We start from the raw sequence: 14927 nt of genomic DNA, 5'->3' as shown, positions 1-14927 counted from the left end.
AGAAATTGACTCGCACATCCCACAGATACAAATCATTCTATAACGATTTCTTTATAACCTAAAGTACTCGTTGCACGTATTCAAGAATCTACGGGGTGTGCGAGTCATTTTCTCTCGGCCACTAAAGAGATTGCGAGTGCGAGTGAGAGTTTCAAAAATTAGCCTTCTGGTCTTGTGCTCCTCAGTCGGTCTTCATCAGTGAAGCGAAGAGGACGACAGAGTCGTGGGTGTCTTGGAATGGGCAATGGGGCTCAATTCCCGGAGGCTAGCGATGAAGGGTGCTCCAGCATGTTCTGGTGTAAGACCTGTAGCAATCTTGTTAGGGGAAAGTGGTCTGCCTTTGAATGTTTCAATTTTTCTCTTATTTCTCAAAGCCAAAATTGTATTTTGTGAACTATAGTTAATACTATTAACGAATTTCTATTAAATTCGATTAACAAAATGGAATTTCAGCTTTGGGAAATAAAAGAAAAATTGAAGCATTTAAAGGCTGCCGCATTCAAAGGTAGGCCACTTTCCCCTACACTATTTTATTTGAATACGATAAAATGGGAAATTTTGAACATCATTTAATTTTGAACTTTGAGAATTTCTTACTATTTCATATGGGCAGAAGAAATAGACTAGGCAAAAAATGTTCTTCAGTTACAGGGCCTGTTCATCCTTTTCTCTTTGTTCATTCTGAAACAACTAGGTCAAATCTACCCCATATAAAGCCTATCTATAGCTTTTGTTTCACTAAAATAGTGTAATTCTCTATAGTAAAAAAGGCCTTTAATTAGCAACAATTCCTTAAAAACTAATGGAATTAGTATGAGAGACACCCGAGGGTGCTGAAGTCTCAACATCGTTTAGAACAGAGATATATCAGAAACTAAAGTAGGAGTAGAATGATAACTTTCGATGCTATCGAATCGATAGTATCAATAAATCTGTATCTGTTGGATTAAGTGAATGGTGACTTTTTACGCATTGTTAGGCCATTTATTATGATATTCTTAGTCATTGAGAGAAATCCGAAAAAAGTTAAAATAACATTCCGGAAATGTTAATTTTACCCTGCATTATAGATCCGAAATCGGTGTAAATATTATGCTTTTTAGGTGTATTAGGGGTTAAAGTTACCCTTTTTCATGTTAATTTTACACTTCAAAAGGTGTAAAATTAACATTAAAAAATGTTGATATATTTTTACACTTAAAAAGTGTTAAGGTTACGAGGAAAAAAGTTAATCGCACCCTTTTTTTCTCAGTGGTAGAATGTGATTGTTGATAAATATTTGTAAATGTTTGTATAAGATACCAAAACTAGAGTCATTGTTTCAATTTTTCAAAATCGGCAGTCGATACTATTGAAAAGAAGTTATGATGTCACCCCAGATTTTTATCCCACTTCTGCATTTTGTAGGATATTTTATTACACTTTCTTTGTAAAGAGAACACTCACAAAACATACAAAGTCCTACAATTTCAGAAGATTCTGCTAATTTCATTGTTCATTTTCCAATTGATACAGTAAGTAACCAACTTATGGCGTGTAAAATTAATAGTTAGTGCCTTTCGCAAAGGTTACACAATTTGTCACCCCTTCCTTTGGAAATATAATAGGTATTCCTTGAGCAATCTTTGGGACAGTGATTTTCCTCCAATTAATCAAATTACTAGATTACTAGTTACATTGGTGGAGGATTTTGTGAAATTAGTGACAAAGCCACAAGGGGTAGCTCGAGTAGCTCCATTGGATATTTTATTTCATTTACTAATGTTACAGTGGATGTGTTTGCGAAGTGAGTCTTGTGACGACTTTGATCCTTTAAGGACAAGTGAGCCACTCACTGGTGTCGTAATCCAAGAGATAATAATTTTTTTTGATTATCTAAAATTAATTCTTCATTGGCGCCCCAGTATGCTCTACACATTCTAAGATTTTTTATCTAAAATAAAGCATTTTGAAGAAAATCCCTTAAATATTTGTGCACGTTAATTGCGTCAAAAAGTGTCAAAATGTTCCATTTGGACATACCTTTTTCACAAAATGTCATAAGAACGCTCAGACGAGTGTTTTGCGCTCTAAGACAGTAATAATAGATTAAAAAACAGGAGGGAAGAATAAACTTAAGTTCAAATTCAATTTCAAAATTATTTCGGTACAATACACATAGGCTATATGTGTTCTTCAGATGAAGTATACGGGTAAAGAGAAAATCTACAAGGACAGCACTCACCTCGTAAAATATCACCGTGAAGCATTTTCTAGGTCGTTTATGGCGAAAGACAACATCCCAAAAATATTTTATATATCTACTAAAATTACAGTAGGGGGAAGTGGGGCACCTTTGAAAGTGGGGCACCTTTAAAATTGAGATTTTTTACCTATATTTTAAAAGAACTTAGCCATATCACAATGTTAACGATAAGGCTGAATTTTATTTAAAAATGGGTGAAAAATCCGAAAAATCCCAATTTGAAAGGTGCCCCACTTCCCCCTATTATGAAAGTCAAGTAAATTAATCATCTAGCAGAATATTGGTGTATTAATAATGTCTATATTATTGGAGTAAAGTAAACTAGAACACTGTTTATCTAGTAATTTTACTAGATAATTCAATGAAGATAAAGATCAAGAAATAATACTAAAATTGTGCTCTTGGTCATGATACTCCTTCAGAAAAGAACAATTACGAACTAATTTGAATAGAAGCTATTAAAAAATTATTGGGAATGCCGGGAATGCCAGACATGGCAATCCAATTTAGTAGACATTCTGTATAATTTTAGGTCTAATTTTTATTTAATATTTTCCCCGGTCCGAAAAAGTCGTACGTTTGAGAAAGTTTTTTTTTTCAAAAATGTTTTTGGTTGAAAATTAAAATAGTTAAAAATAATGGAACTTTTGAAGTACATGTTTAATGTTATACAAATGAGTCACATGTATGAAAATTTTATTACAAGTAATAAAAGAACTCCCTGAGAGCATGTCTAAATCGTAAAATTTTGCCCAACTGTTCTACTTTTTTCGGAACGGAAGGATATTTCACGATTTTATCAATTGGCCATATGATTGAGCACTTGAACTATGATGCAATTGTCCCAGGTTCGAATCCCCTTTGCATCATTAGGAATTTTTCTAGCGTTAAAGGTGTTTGAACTGCAGGGTAGTGTGTCCAGTGAGCTTCACTGAATTTGATTTTAAGAGGCATGGGATTGACAACCCCATCCCTGTATAAGAAAAAATTGATAATGCATGTTCCCAGCTGGAAGGCCTAGCTCCTCTATGGAATGTTGTGCCAGCATTATTATTACAGTATTTAACTGAAGATATAGGATTATTTGAATGGAATTATTTATTAAACTATAACTGTATTTTCAAAATAGATTTTATGTTTAAAACTTATACTAGATAAGTAGTACGAAATTTACAAGAATCAGGGGTCTCTCGACATTTCATTTCTCCATACGTTTTTGCATAGAGGCACTGAACTGAAGACTATTGGCAAGTTTTTTCCTAAAGAGAATTGACTTATAATTCTGATATATTTCGAAATTGTGCATTAAAAATTATCTAAAAATATGTATTTCATAATGTTCGCCGAAATAATACAAGAACTACGAGTAAATTTGTTTAAGTCGCGGTACAATATCTGCAAAATTTTTACAGGGAAAAGTGAAAAATAGCGTCACTATTTTTTTGGCTTGATGGGTCCTTGCCAAGAATGCTAATTCTGAAATTTCCATGAACGAAAGTCCTAATACGAAATTCATATTATGAACGCATTTTCAATAGGGAATTTAGAAAAGAGGCTATAGATTTTTTTGCCATTATTCTGTTGCACTTTTGTATATTTAGTTTCTACTTTGATTTAAAATTCTTTTATTTCCAAAATTATTATCATTTTGTGAAGTTTCTATTTTCAAGCCTAAAATAAATGTTAGTAAGAAGCAATACCGATGTAACAATGAGATTTATTTTCAGCTCAATCGTTCCCAACACCAATGGAAGAGCCAAAGAAGGTTTTAAAGGCACAGTACTTGGGATCACAAGAAGTCAATCAAGCAACTGGAATGGATATTCTAAATAGTGCCATTGAGTCTGTGTTGCAGCAAACTAATCCGGAATCATGGGAAAAAGTCAATGTATCGGTAGCTCCTAGTATGATTAGTATTTACTCAGCTGGGGTAAGTCCATAATAAATCTTTAATTATCCGGCGACTATTTTCCATTGATCTGAATTTTGTTTGTCTTTTAGGACGATTCTCGATTGCTAGTTGAATGCCGCGTTAGATATTTGAGTTTTCTGGGAATTGGGAAAAATGTGAAAAATTGTGCATTTATAATGCACACGGCACAGGATAAATTCATTGTTCATGTATTCCAATGTGAACCATCGAGTGGGGCTCTCTGCAAAACAATTGAAGCGGCTTGCAAGGTAAAGACATTTTTATTTCGTAAAGACATATTTATTTTAAGTAGTGATTTTTAAAAATAACAACAACGGTTTAGTCATTCCTTTCCGTTTAAGCTTTTATTAACATCTCTGATTCCGAAAATGAATATGCATAAAAACTAATCAAATCGGCCTCTAAAGATCCGGTTTGAAAGAGATTTAAACTTTTTTTTAAATTTAAATATTTAGCTTGCTTTTACACAGCTCCTATATTCTAAAATATTTATGAAAACTAACTAGTCACTAAAGGGTAACTTATTGGATGCTAGAGACCTACTTGAGACTAGTCTAATACGATTCCATACTTGAAAATCGATGGTTCTGATTCCGACATTTTTTTTTAATTTGAATTTTGAATAGTCTTTAACATTTTTTCAATTAGATATAAGGGATAGGGGAGACCGGGGTAGAATTAACCACGAAATGAAATTTATCATTGAGTATAACTTGTATAAAACATGTTTGTATGAGGCTGATAAATATTTCAATTAATAGGAAGGGAAGTATATATTTAGAATAAAGAGTGATTTCTTCAATATTCCTTCGCAGGCAAACTATAAGATATCACTATCTAATACTATACGTGGCTAATTCTGGTCCGGTCTCCCCTAAGTACCAGAACTTGAATCAGAACGCTGTGATTTTGAATTAATAAACCAAGAGCTTGGTTTCGCGAACAAGTAGACAACCGGAAACTTTCTATCGAGCGTCATAGATGTTTGTAATCTCTCCGCTAGGGAGCAGTGTGCCCTAGTGAGGAGCTGTATCACATTTCGATTGCGTTTTTAACGGTTAAAACTTAGTTACAAAATAGAACAATTGTTGATGCAAGAAGCCATAAATCAATACATTTTTTTTAAAGATATAAGTTTGCTCCTGTGTATTTTTTTTTCGAAATTAAGAAAAATCTGTTTCAAAATTATCTGGTTTCGTGGTTTCCTTGTCATTTTTTAAAAATTGGTTATCAGTTGAATCCTCTTTCTGATTATAAGCGTACTTCACTTCAGAACGTTCGAAAATATTTAATACCTAAAATTCATTAGAGTTAAATTCAGATTTTCGGACAACGCGCATTTTCGAATAACGGAATTTAGAGTTCAAGCTTGAAATTTTACAAAAATCAATTTAGTAATCTTCAAAGTATTCTAAAATTGCATATTTACTAAATTACTAGATTGCCAGAGTATGAAATTCCAAATTGGTTGTCAGAAATTCGATATTTTACCTTTAAGTCGTTTTCGGAATACGGACAGAATCACATTGACAATAAAATTCTCACCGTTTTGCGTTAATTTATTCATTTTCATTGCAATTCTTACGAAAATTCTCGATTACCGTATTACCTTATCTCATACTTGGTGGCACTACGTGAAAATAATATAAAAAAATTGAAGAAGTAAAACGAAAATGCGATAAACGATGAGCAAAAAAAAACTGTAAGAGAAATTAATCGTAGTTTTTTTTGCTCACCGTTTATCCCATTTTCGTTTGATTTCTTTAATTTTCTTATATTATTTTCACTTTTAGTGCCACCGAGTATGAGATAAGGTAATACGGTAATGGAAAATTTGCATAAGAATTCCAATGAAAAAGCGTAAATTAACGAAATACGGTGAGGCTACGGCGAGCATTTTATTGTCAATGTGATTCTACCCTACATCTTTCACTTCATTCGAGTTGATTCACAAACCAAATTTACAATGAAAAAATAACCTTTCCTATAAACTGAAACAAATCTTAGGCTTTTTACTAAATTGATTAAATTTAATTCTTATTTTTAATATTTGTCTTCAGTTGCGGTATCAGAAATGTCTCGATGCTCATCCGGAGAATCGCTTGCTGGCTGATACGCAGACACCGAGTAAAGGTTTAGGTGCGACGATAAAAAACTTGATGAATACATTTTCACTTAAAAAGGACAAGGCTAGTTCCTGAGAAAGAGCTCAATCTCTGCAGGTAGACTAGCTTGTCTCATTATCTGTCAAAGAAAACCATTAGAGACGCATTTGCATAAAATTTTTCATATTAGAATGAAAAAAAAAGAAGTAAGAAAATATAGCAGCTTTGACAAATTGCATCGTATTTACCTAAATTCCAAATTTATTAATTTATTTCATTGAACTTCATTCTTTTCATATTGCATAATGCTAAATTCAGTAGAACCTTGTCTACATTGTGCTACCAAATTTGTGGTACAAATTGTCTAGAAATTGATAAGACATATTTGCAAAATTTGCCACGATTTTACCTGGTATTACCTAATTTGAGTGTTTTTTTTTTAATAATTTACATGAAGATTATTTGGGTTTACTGAATGATCCGTGCGAGAACTTATAACAGTTACAGCTCCTTCAGAAAATTTAAATAAAATTAAATTTATTTATGTACAGGGCCATTTCAGGCTACAGTAGAGTCTCGCTATAGGCCATCGCTCTATAGTCCACAATTTATCGACCGTTGATTTCAAAACACTGATTTTAAGTTAGGTTATGTTTTTTAATATGCGACATGCATAATTATTTTAATATTTTTGGCAAACTTTATTAAGTAGTTGTGATAATTGTGATCCACAATGAAGAGAGCAAGGACAAGTACCACAATCGCAAAAAAAGTGGAAGCCGTCGAGCAATTTCAATACTAAAAATCGTTGATAATTTTAAAAAATTACATGGACTATATAGTGCGACCCAAGTGTCAAATTTGAAACCAAATATGGACTATAGCGAGACTCTACTGTATATTGTACAATTATTGGTTAACAAAGTGTTTTTTTATGTCAATACATTTTACTATATCTGATAAGGTCATTTTTCGGACATCTAATCTGTTTGCACTAGGCGGGATTTGATCTGACAATTGCAAGAGTCGATCTGGGATCTGGCTCTTTCCTGGATTTTTTATCATCCCGTAAGTTTCTTGTACCTACCTAATATTTAATATTTTGGGCGGTGTCTCGAGATGTTTTATGTAAAAATAGGCCACGCCCTTGTCGGAAATCTTACGCTGAGTGAAAAAAAAACACTTGATTTATGATGCAAAGTGTCCCGTTTTCGAATATTCTTAAGGACACTAGAAATTATCTAACTTTTAAGATATTCGACTTGCATCATCTTATGCAATTCAATGCTGTTAATTCTTTGACACCATAATATTCTTGTATTTGAAATAAACAAGAAAGCATTCCTAGAAAAATGTCACTTTGGAAAAGGATTAGTACCATTGTGAGATATCGTGCCGCATTATTACACAGTAAAAAAAATACAAGGATAATCGTTGGTTTGCTTTTTTACCACGATTATTCTTGTAAAGTTACACAAATTATGTATTTCAACAAAACGTGTAGTCTGAAAATGTGTAATTTAAATTTTATGCAATTGTAAACCGTGTAATCAACTGGGAATGATTACACAGTTTTGTATATTTTCTTACATATTTTGTGTAAAATTACAAAGTTTACAAATAAAAGGTGTACAAATTACACAGTTTTCACACAAAATGTGTACAAATTACACAAATGTGTATTAGTACACACGATTACATGTTTAATGTAAAATTTACAGTGAAAATCATGGTAAAGCAGCCAAAAATTTTTTACTGTATACCTATTGTTATCTACATAAATATTATTCTAGAAACAATTGGCCACGCCCCTTTGCGGAAATCGAAATAGTAAGATCAATAAATCTTATTCCAAATTTAAGGAAAAAGTAGAATGTCTTTGATTCTGTAAGCATTTGGTTATTTAAACTTTTCTCTTTTTCCTTAAAGAAAAATTCTATTCTATAAAATATTAGTCAATATTCTTAACTATTTTCTATAATTTCAAGTTTTTGCTTCGGGAAATAAGAGAAAAATTAAAAGGCAGACTATTTTCCCCTATTAATAGAATAAGAATTATTGGTTTTACTAAAACAATTTCCACAAAATAATAATAAAATGATAATAATGCGGCACAATATTCTGGCTTCTTGTTTATTAAGTTATCAGATGAACTACCATTTTGTTAGGAAAATTTCCTAATAAATTTCAGAATATACCTATTCTATACAACAATTCTTTACATAATTGCTGAATTGAACAACTCCTTTAACATCTTTTATAGCGGTATTTTCACAAGGCTTTATTTGAATTCTGAAAATTAATGTTCAAGATTCGAAATTTACTTTGAATTTTCGAACATCAAAGTCAATTTATCAAAAAAAATCTCATTTAGCTGAGATACTTCATCATAATCGAAATATAACTGCGAAATTCAGGTTATAAAACAAGGACGTAGCCAGAAGGGGGGTTCTGTAACGCTCTGGCAATGTCATATGACAAATTGGATTCGAATCTTAGGAGAGCTTTTTCGAAAATGCGATTCTGTAGCCATGACAACATTTGCCATTTCAGCTCACGTGGCATTGTCAGAAGTCACATATTTCAGATTTCTGGCAATTAAAATGACAATGAATTGTGTTAAACAAATCAACCAAGGCGTACTGTATTTTCATGAAATCATCAAGTAAAGGGATTTCATTAAAAATTCAATGAACTGCATTTTCGAACTCATATGATGTGACAAAAAAGCTCGATTGATATTGTCATTTTTCGAACTCACGCGTGACAATGCCATGAAAATTACAGAATTCCCCTAACAGGATGTAATTTACGTAAAGTAAGAATGTCTCTTTTTTGGATCTTCAAATAGATTTTCGAATTTTTCGAGATCTACTTCTGTACGGAAAGAATAGCGAGCAACTTCGTTGCCTTCTGAGAGCCGCAAAAGTCATTTATCTTTAGTTATCCAATCCAATGTTAAATTTTTCCGAAAACTCGTAATTGATCAGAAATTAGAGCAATTAAGCCATTTGGCTAAGCCTTAGGTCTGAAGCCCGTATTACGGTATCAAGATTAATGTATGATATTTTCTGACGGAGTCATGCCCAGAAAGGGAAACTTTGTAACTCTCTGCCAATGCCATATGACAAATTGCGTTCGAATCTCAGGAGAGCTTTTTCGAAAATGTGATTCTTTAGCCGTGATATTGTCATTTCAGCTCAAATGACATTGTCAGAAGTCATGAACTTTAGTTTTCTGGCAATTCAAATGACTAAGACATATGCGATAAATTGCATTTTCGAACTCATGTGATATGTGAAAAAAGCTCGATTGGCATTGTAAGATTTTGAACTCACGAATTCCTCTACAGGTCAATTTTAAGCATGGATCTTGTTCAGAAGATCAATAATCTTTTTGCAAAATTGTAGGAAAAAAAATTCAAAAAAGGTAATATCAAGTGAAAAAATTTTTAAAATTAAAAAAAATAATGCGTAAAATTTACTCTTTCTCCGTTCAACGTAATTGTTTCAGGAAATCTGGCCACTTTCCATGGGAACAGAACGTGAGGTAATTCCACATAGACACCTGCAGTCACCATTAATTAGTAAGAAACATTTTGATTATCCTCACAGTCCGTAACAATTGCCTCTTTTGTTATGGAAATTTATTTATATTGTATACACGATTCTTGGGCAAAACTGCAAAATTTTCCTACTTTTTTAGTGTAATTTTATTGAGAGCTGAGGCATATTTATTTGTATTTCTTAAGTTCTTTTGAACAATGTAACTTTACTATTGACAAGAGTTGGAATTTCTAGAAAGATTTGTTTTTTTTTTTTTAAAAACGGATCAGAAGTTTTTTGCTCTTGTCAGTAGAACTGACTAGTGCAATAGTTCCAGATCAAGCAACCATTCACGAGACATGATTTTAAATTAGTTTTTGATTAAAAAAAAATATTTTAATGGAGCAGTTCAAACATTTCCGCGAGATTTGTTTATAGTGAGTATTAAAAAAAAAGGATGGATGACGTAATGTATATTATCTAATTTTTCTTAACTTATAGTATTAGTTTATTTCCAATAACATTTTCTTATAGGCGTGTGCTTTGTTTTTTTTTTAACATAGTTGAGACCAAGCAAAGAAAAAGGGAAAATGCATACAAAAAGAACATACAAGTTCTTAATCTAAAACATATTAATAACACAAACATTAAAAATAGTTAAAAACAAAAATAGTAAATTGAATGAGTATAAAGAAAGCTCATCTAATGATTCCATTTCGAACTTATTTCCATTTCCGTGGCAAAACCGTAACTTCAACCAAAAATTCAGAGAAAAAAAATTGTTAGAATCACTAAAAGCGTACATATTAAAACCAGTTACATATCTACTGAAAATATTTCAAAAAAAGAAAAATTTGAATTTTCTTTTGTTCTTATGAAGGAAAAATGTTTTAGCGAATGGAAGTCTTTGAAATTTTGTAGGTTTAGTTCAATAGATTTCATTTTTTAAAAGTTTACAAAACCGAAAGACAAATTGCGTATATAAATTTAAAAAAAAAGAAGTAACTGAATTTTAACTTAGAAAAAAGAAAAAAAAGGTAAAGAAAATGGCAACAATTATTTTAATTTCAAGAAAAAAAATGATCATGGATAGTAGAAGTTAAAAGAAAGATACAAAAAAAATAAGAATATTTATAAATAAATATATAAAATGTTAGGCTTTTGCGGTGTTAACAATCCTATTTAAAAAGAACATATATAAAAGCATATATTTACATCAAAAACTGAATTGGTATGCTATTTACTATTAGTTTCTTTTGAACTTTGACTTTTCATTTCGAATTCAGATTAAAAAAAAAAGAAGTATATATTTCAAAAAATAAAAATCTGGTTATTTAGAAGAAAAAAAAAAGAAGAAACGCCAAAAATGTTGCTATGGAAAAGCGATTAATGCACAGGCTGTCCAATGTATTATTGACTATACATAATTGCATAACGTAAAAATTGAATTTGGAAAAAATTATTGATGCTAATTACAAAAGAAAAAAAAAGTCAGAAATGTGCTCCACTAGTATTTGTGTACCTCGGCTAGCAATTTGTAAAAGATTATGAAATATCTAGTATAAAAATGTAAATAATTTCTTGCCTTTGTGAAAACAAAAAAAAAATGAATAAATTTGAGAGGAAAAGAGGGAAAATGAAGAGAAAAATCGAGCATTTTGAAGTGAACTTCAAATACGGAAGAATTGTGAAGAATTTTAGTAAGATTTAACACAGATTGGTATTTTACTAATTATATTAGATGAAAAGGAAAAAAAAGAAAACATAAATTAAAGAAGAGAAGAAATGAGGAATATTAAAAAAAAAAACAATGTAGGAGCTTTTTGTGACGTAATATTGAATTGAATAACAGACAAGTAAGCAACATAAGCTGTACAATCGAGGATAAAATTATTCATATACAGACACAAAGGTATTATTTTAAAGATGTATGTATGTTTACCATTCCTTTTAACGCAGTGTTTTTATTTTAATTGCAATAACGAAATTCTCAAAAAAAAAGGAAAATAATGAAATATACTAAAGCAAGGGTCTATGCAGTTTATAAACAATGAGGATTTTTTATTATTTATTTACATATTTTTTTATTCTGATTATTTTTTATGATATAGCTTTGTTTTCTCTATTTATTGAAAATATATTAATATATATATTTTTTAAATTTATAATCCCATTTTTTAAAATCTTTTTTAAGCATTTTTTTTTTAATTTTAACTTTTATTACTATGACTCAAGAAACTTAATACTCTATAAACGTGCCATTTTAAATGTTATATTATTCTTTAAGTTATTTATTTGTACGATTCAGATTGCCATTAAGAGTTAAAAATTGTCCATTTTTTATGACAACATATAATAACGTCATGTAACAATTATGCTTTCTTTTTTTTTTTAATTCTATACAAGAATTTTACGTCAGTAATCAAGCTTTTTTATCAATTAACCTTGAAATATATATTGTCCACAGAAAAAAAAAGAAAATGAAAAAGGTAAATTCTTTCCTGGCAAGATTTTTCTAACTGTTATCATATAAAATTAGACAAAAAAACCAACACTTAAATCTTGCGAGATGAAAGACGAACGTTGAATGTAAAATTACTGCTTGCTTTGCACTTGTGCACAATGCGGAAAAAAAATTAAGAAAAAAAGAAAAAATAGAGATAAACAATATGTAATAATTGAAAAATAGTCACTACATTGAAATTTGATTTTCGAATATTTTAACTTTGTTTTTTTAATAAAGAATGTATTGGAACATTTAACACGGTCTTCATTAGACAAAAAAAAAATGTTTAATGTCCTAATCAGGAAGAGAGATAGGTTTACATGATTGATAAAATTTTCGTTTTCTGTCACTAAATAAGATGAATTAAGTCCAACATTTGTATCACATTATTTGAAGGAAAAAAAAAGATTGCTACAAAATAAATGACTGCATTGCTTTTAATTGAATTGTTTTTATCTTGATTCCTAAACACAAGGCGTCGCCGAATTCTTCGACCTTTCCATAACACTGTGCAACGATGATTTTGTCCCTGGGTTCTCATGCTATTTTTTCTATTGCTAGGGTCAAATGATTTACGAAAATACTTATTATTTTAATTTCATTTGGATTTTGCGCCTGGAATCTAGGCAAAACCGTTTTTGCCGTTTTTTGATACTTGGGTGTCTATATCTCCGATTCTGCTGAACCGATTTATTTCTCACTATGGAATAATTTGTTCTCCTTTACATGCCCGATAAATCCTCTGAACAGATGAAGTTCGTACAACTGACACCAGGGGCGCTGTATTCTCAAATATGTCAGAAAACATGGGAAAATCGAACTTTTTAGCAACTTTGATCAAAAATATTTCGAAAACTAGGACTGTCCCTAACAATCTGTTTTATGGGTTTGATAGAGAATTTAATCAGCTACATTTTCGTCCATGTACAACTTTTCTCTCAGATTGTTTTTTAACCTCGATATTGAGGTTCAAACGAAAAATGAGCATTCAGCCAACTAAATAAAACCTTCACAATTTCGAGTGTTATTGTTTTTTTCCTCGCAATTAGGCAGTACAAGCTTTTATTATATTATTTAATACTTAAATATCGATATTATGGTGATTTTTATATGACATTTTAAATTTTTAAATATTATTTTATTTACTTGGAAACTTGTATAAAACTTTAACGTATGTGATATACATACAGTAACAATTACAAATTCAAAAACTAGTTTTAGATTTATTTCGAAGAAAATCACGTAATTATGAGGTTAAAATTGTAGGATTGTAGATAAATGTAGGAAAATTTTTTAAAGAATTATAAAAAGAAATGAATTTAGAAAAAGGATTTTTTGCAAAGTTTTCCATATGTAACTGGTATGTAAAAGGTAAAATAGATACTTATTGATTCTATAACGTAAATTTAACAAGAAATATTCTTTGAAATATTTAAAATTTTGCAATATGCAGTTAATATGCCTTTTTTGTAATAGTCTTTTGAGATTGAAATAACACTGAAATCTTACTGAAGATATTGTTTGAGTTATTACCTTGTATTATATATAAACACATTTTATAATGCAATAAGTATTAATAAAGTCCTACAATTGTAAGAAAAGTTAAAATAATACTCTGGGTTATCTAAACTTGAAAAGAAAAAGTCAAAATATGCGAAATAGTTAATTTTTTCTCTAGTTGGCTGAGTGCTCGTTTTTCGTTTGAACCTCAATATCGAGGTTAAAAAACAATCTGAGAGAAAAGTTGTACATGAACGAAAATGTAGCTGATTAAATTCTCTATCAAACCCACAAAACAGATTGTTAGGGACAGTCCTAGTTTTCGAAATATTTTTGATCAAAGTTGCTAAAAAGTTCGATTTTCCCATGTTTTCTGACATTTATGAGACTACAGCGCCCCTAGTGTCAGTTGTACGAACTTCATCTGTTCAGAGGATTTATCGGGCATGTAAAGGAGAACAAATTATTCCATAGTGAGAAATAAATCGGTTCAGCAGAATCGGAGATATAGACACCCAAGTATCAAAAAACGGCAAAAACGGTTTTGCCTAGATTCCAGGCGCAAAATCCAAATGAAATTAAAATAATAAGTATTTTCGTAAATCATTTGACCCTAGCAATAGAAAAAATAGCATGAGAACCCAGGGACAAAAAAAAGTTCAAATTTGTTGCACAGTGTAATACTTTAACTCTTTCCGGACCGCAGCATATGCTGCAAGCCAATTTCACCATTTTTTAATCAAAAATATCTAAGCTCAGGAATTAATTGAGGTCCTACAAAAATATCTTACATTTGGACATCCTTATAGTTTGTAATCATCCAAAAGAATTGAATTTTTCTCAGTTCTGAATAATTAAAAAAACACTGTTTTTCACTGAATATTCATATGCTGCTTTGGATACCCAAAAGAGACGAAAGAGTTAACAACCTCAAAATTCCACTTTTCCAAAGTAACATTCTGATGGGATCTGCATGATGTGTCGCCAGCCAGTGATCATGTAGGTACTAGGTACTACGTTTTACTTTCGTTAACCTTAAGTCCCATTCTCTCATTTGTTGCGGTTACTTCGACGAATGTTTCCTTAACCGCGA

The 14927-nt window shown here is 30.7% G+C and overlaps 1 protein-coding gene across 4 annotated transcripts in view; it reads left to right on the top strand.

Annotated features, from left to right (window-relative positions):
• LOC129804051 (protein Fe65 homolog) overlaps positions 1-12775 on the top strand; it is a 42012-nt gene extending 29237 nt beyond the window's left edge. For 2 of the 4 annotated variants that reach the window (XM_055851064.1, XM_055851066.1), the window contains exons 11-14: positions 3973-4175; positions 4247-4426; positions 6239-6400; positions 9797-9860. In XM_055851064.1, the coding sequence (XP_055707039.1) occupies positions 3973-4175; positions 4247-4426; positions 6239-6379 (524 nt within the window). In that variant the 3' untranslated portion in view covers positions 6380-6400; positions 9797-9860. Of the gene's footprint in view, positions 1-3972; positions 4176-4246; positions 4427-6238; positions 6401-9796 lie in introns of all 4 variants that reach the window. The other 2 variants (XM_055851067.1, XM_055851068.1) reach the window with 2 other exon arrangements.
• Positions 12776-14927: the final 2152 nt, after the last annotated feature.

This window comes from Phlebotomus papatasi, chromosome 2 (genome assembly GCF_024763615.1).
Source record: "Phlebotomus papatasi isolate M1 chromosome 2, Ppap_2.1, whole genome shotgun sequence".
NCBI lineage: Eukaryota > Metazoa > Arthropoda > Insecta > Diptera > Psychodidae > Phlebotomus > Phlebotomus papatasi.
This window is presented reverse-complemented; position numbering and strand designations above follow the sequence as displayed.